The sequence below is a fragment of the Triticum dicoccoides genome, chromosome 3B, assembly GCF_002162155.2.
Source record: "Triticum dicoccoides isolate Atlit2015 ecotype Zavitan chromosome 3B, WEW_v2.0, whole genome shotgun sequence".
Classification (NCBI taxonomy): Eukaryota; Viridiplantae; Streptophyta; class Magnoliopsida; order Poales; family Poaceae; genus Triticum; species Triticum dicoccoides.
This window is the reverse complement of record NC_041385.1, coordinates 91,051,397-91,054,050: the sequence shown is the minus strand read 5'-3', so window position 1 is coordinate 91,054,050 and position 2,654 is coordinate 91,051,397. Positions and strand designations below refer to the sequence as shown.

The window sequence follows — 2,654 nt, the reverse complement described above, 5'->3', positions numbered from 1 at the left end:
TCTATTTGCTTCTCATATGGCAGCTCGGACACCTATGTGGTAGCCACTCTGTCGGTCGCTGGTGCGGCACCCATCAAGCCTGGGTGAAAGGGTAGTGGCCCTTTGCGACGACGGAGACAACTCAAGTGTTGCCCAAGTTTGGCTTGTTGATGCAGCTGGCGCTCAATGCTTGCTCGGTGTGGCCCTTCTTCGGTGTACTTAGTTGGTTAGTCGGTGCAGGCGTAGTGCTAGTTGTCTGCATCGGCATTCCCGCTGTTGCATTTGTGTTGTTCTGCCTAGTTCCTTGTATCTTCCTTTCTGCTTTGCTTTGCATCTCCTTTGTAATGTGGTGCCCTTGTAATCCTGGCCAGTTGATGGCTTAGTTAATTCAAAGTTGGGTTAGGTTCGAGCTCTTCTCGGGTTCGGCCAGCGCCTTTTCTCTAAAAAGACATGTTAGTGAATATGAGAAAGGATAAACGGGGTGCATATATGACAAAGAAATCAGACAACATGATGGCAGTTGTGCATGCAAACAGGTGCATAAACGCATTTAAATCAGATGCAAAGATGGAAACATATATTTTCTAAGATTTTGGTTACTTATATAGTTTTATAACACAGAATAAACTATACAATGTACCTATTTATTTTTTAAGTTCACATCAATTGTCACATCATACTGCACCGGTGCTAGCGAATTTCTCTCTCCGTGAGTTTCTGCATATTACTAGTTGATGCAGCGCCCTCTGACTACCAGCACCCGGATGCCTCCACTCTTACAAAAACAACACCTAGCTGCGGTATAGCCAAAGGCTCCACAAGATCGACCACAGGAGATGCGTCTACTTATTCTTTTGCATGCTGGATCAAAATTTCTCGATCAACAGGGAACTTCGCTTTTATTCATTAATGATGCATTTCGCATAGGCGCATACACCATTTTATTCAACTTGTGCGCACCCCACAAATTAAGAGGCAGATGCATGACACAACATAGTAGCTACTCATTCGCTTGACTAGGCGTCCGGGTATGCGGCCACACCCTTGCAGACATACGCTCCATCTCCAGACGCATCAATGACGATGGGTAGCTTGCAGACCGCCGTGATGCTCGCCGCCGTCAGCTTCACCACCTCCCTCCGGCAGCTTGGGAACGCGCCTGTCCCCGCCTGTCCCTCCTGCACGCCATGCTCCTTATACATGCTGTCCAACATGCTGTAGAGGGCACCGCACCTGCACCACTCGCTGATGTCGGCGAGCTGCTGGCAGCAGTCCCTTAGGACAGCCTCGGGCACCTGGCTGCCATTGCACTGGAGCTTCAGCACTGGACGACAGCCAGGGAGCGCTGGCACCTTAAAGGCATACCCTGGATAGCACATCCAGGGACCACTGTTAACGCTCCATGCGTCGTACTCGGCCGCTATGGGTGTCGCCACGAGCATACATAGCAGGAGCACCGAGAACACGGTCTTCATCGACATTGTTCCTCTGCGCACAGACTTTCTATCTCTGATTTAGTACTATATTAACCAGTTGTGTATATGGATAACTACACTCTTGATCTCTGGACGGTTTATATATAGCTAGATAAAGCTAAAAAGGTGGAAGGCAATAGACATAAGTTGTTCATGATCTGCGTGGGTGGCTTTTGTCTAGTGCCTATAGCTTGGGCTTCCACGTTGTTGTTCTTGATCCAGTGCGCTGATGTATTTGGCATGCATCTGAACATTGTGATTACAACCCATAGTTTGTTAACTACTAAAAAGCTAGGATGGTTACCATATCGACAAAGTTAGCTACATCCTTGGTTCATATATATGGCAAGGGAAATGCAAAGAGGTGCACGGAACGGACATAAAACCCTAGCTGTCCATCATACCATCTGAGTGAGTGGCTTGTGGGCTTGTATTATGTTGACGCATCGTAACTTTTTTTCAACTTCCAACAATGTCAGTGCGGATTTTGTTTGCATAATTTTCAGCTTTCCAAGTCCTAAGTAAAACCCATAGTTTGTTAGAGGATCCTATATTAGTTTACGCAAAAGAAAACTAGGAATGCAAGATTCATCTTGGCACGATATGTCCACCTTTGCGTGAGGAAATCATTAAATGGGAGTGCTCAAGAAGCAAGAGAATACAGCCAATGCATACACAAGATTGGAAAAGAAGAGAATGAACATATCAACGAGGCCAAAGGAGTTTGGTAGAAAAGAAATCATGCGTGATGTTTTCTCTTTCAAAAGACGCAGTCCAAATATACAACAAGACTAAGTTCACTACCGGATTTGAACGTCTGCCGGGTGCCAAAAGCACCCGGCAAAAGCCTTGTGGTTTCATATGCAATGCAATATGATTTCGTATGTGATTTCAGATTATATAATGTAATGTGATTTCATATGCAATGCAATATGGTTTCATACGCAATGCAATTATATAATGTAATGTAATCTGATTTCGTATGCAATGCAATTTTTAATGTCACAAGATTTCATATGCAACACAACTATTATTTTTATAATTCTGTCATATTTTGTAGTGGCGTTGTTTTTTACCGGACAGAACAAATACAATAGGTACATGTGGCATCGGTCGACCCGTGCCAGCAGTACCAAAGTTATCAGCGGCGCTGGCCGCCGATGCCAGTAATATAAGGTTTCTACCAGCATTGGAAGTCGG

The 2,654-nt window shown here is 45.1% G+C and overlaps 1 protein-coding gene across 1 annotated transcript; it reads right to left on the bottom strand.

Moving 5' to 3' along the window:
- Positions 1-851: 851 nt before the first annotated feature.
- Positions 852-1,542, bottom strand: LOC119280890 (alpha-amylase inhibitor 0.53-like). The gene has a single exon (XM_037561585.1). The coding sequence runs from the start codon at positions 1,458-1,460 to the stop codon at positions 996-998; it is 465 nt and encodes a 154-aa protein (XP_037417482.1). The 5' UTR covers positions 1,461-1,542; the 3' UTR covers positions 852-995.
- Positions 1,543-2,654: the final 1,112 nt, after the last annotated feature.

Coding starts and splice junctions, on each gene's coding strand:
- LOC119280890 (XM_037561585.1), bottom strand. CDS start 1,460: ATGTCGATGAAGACCGTGTTCTCGGTGCTCCTGCTATGTATGCTCGTG.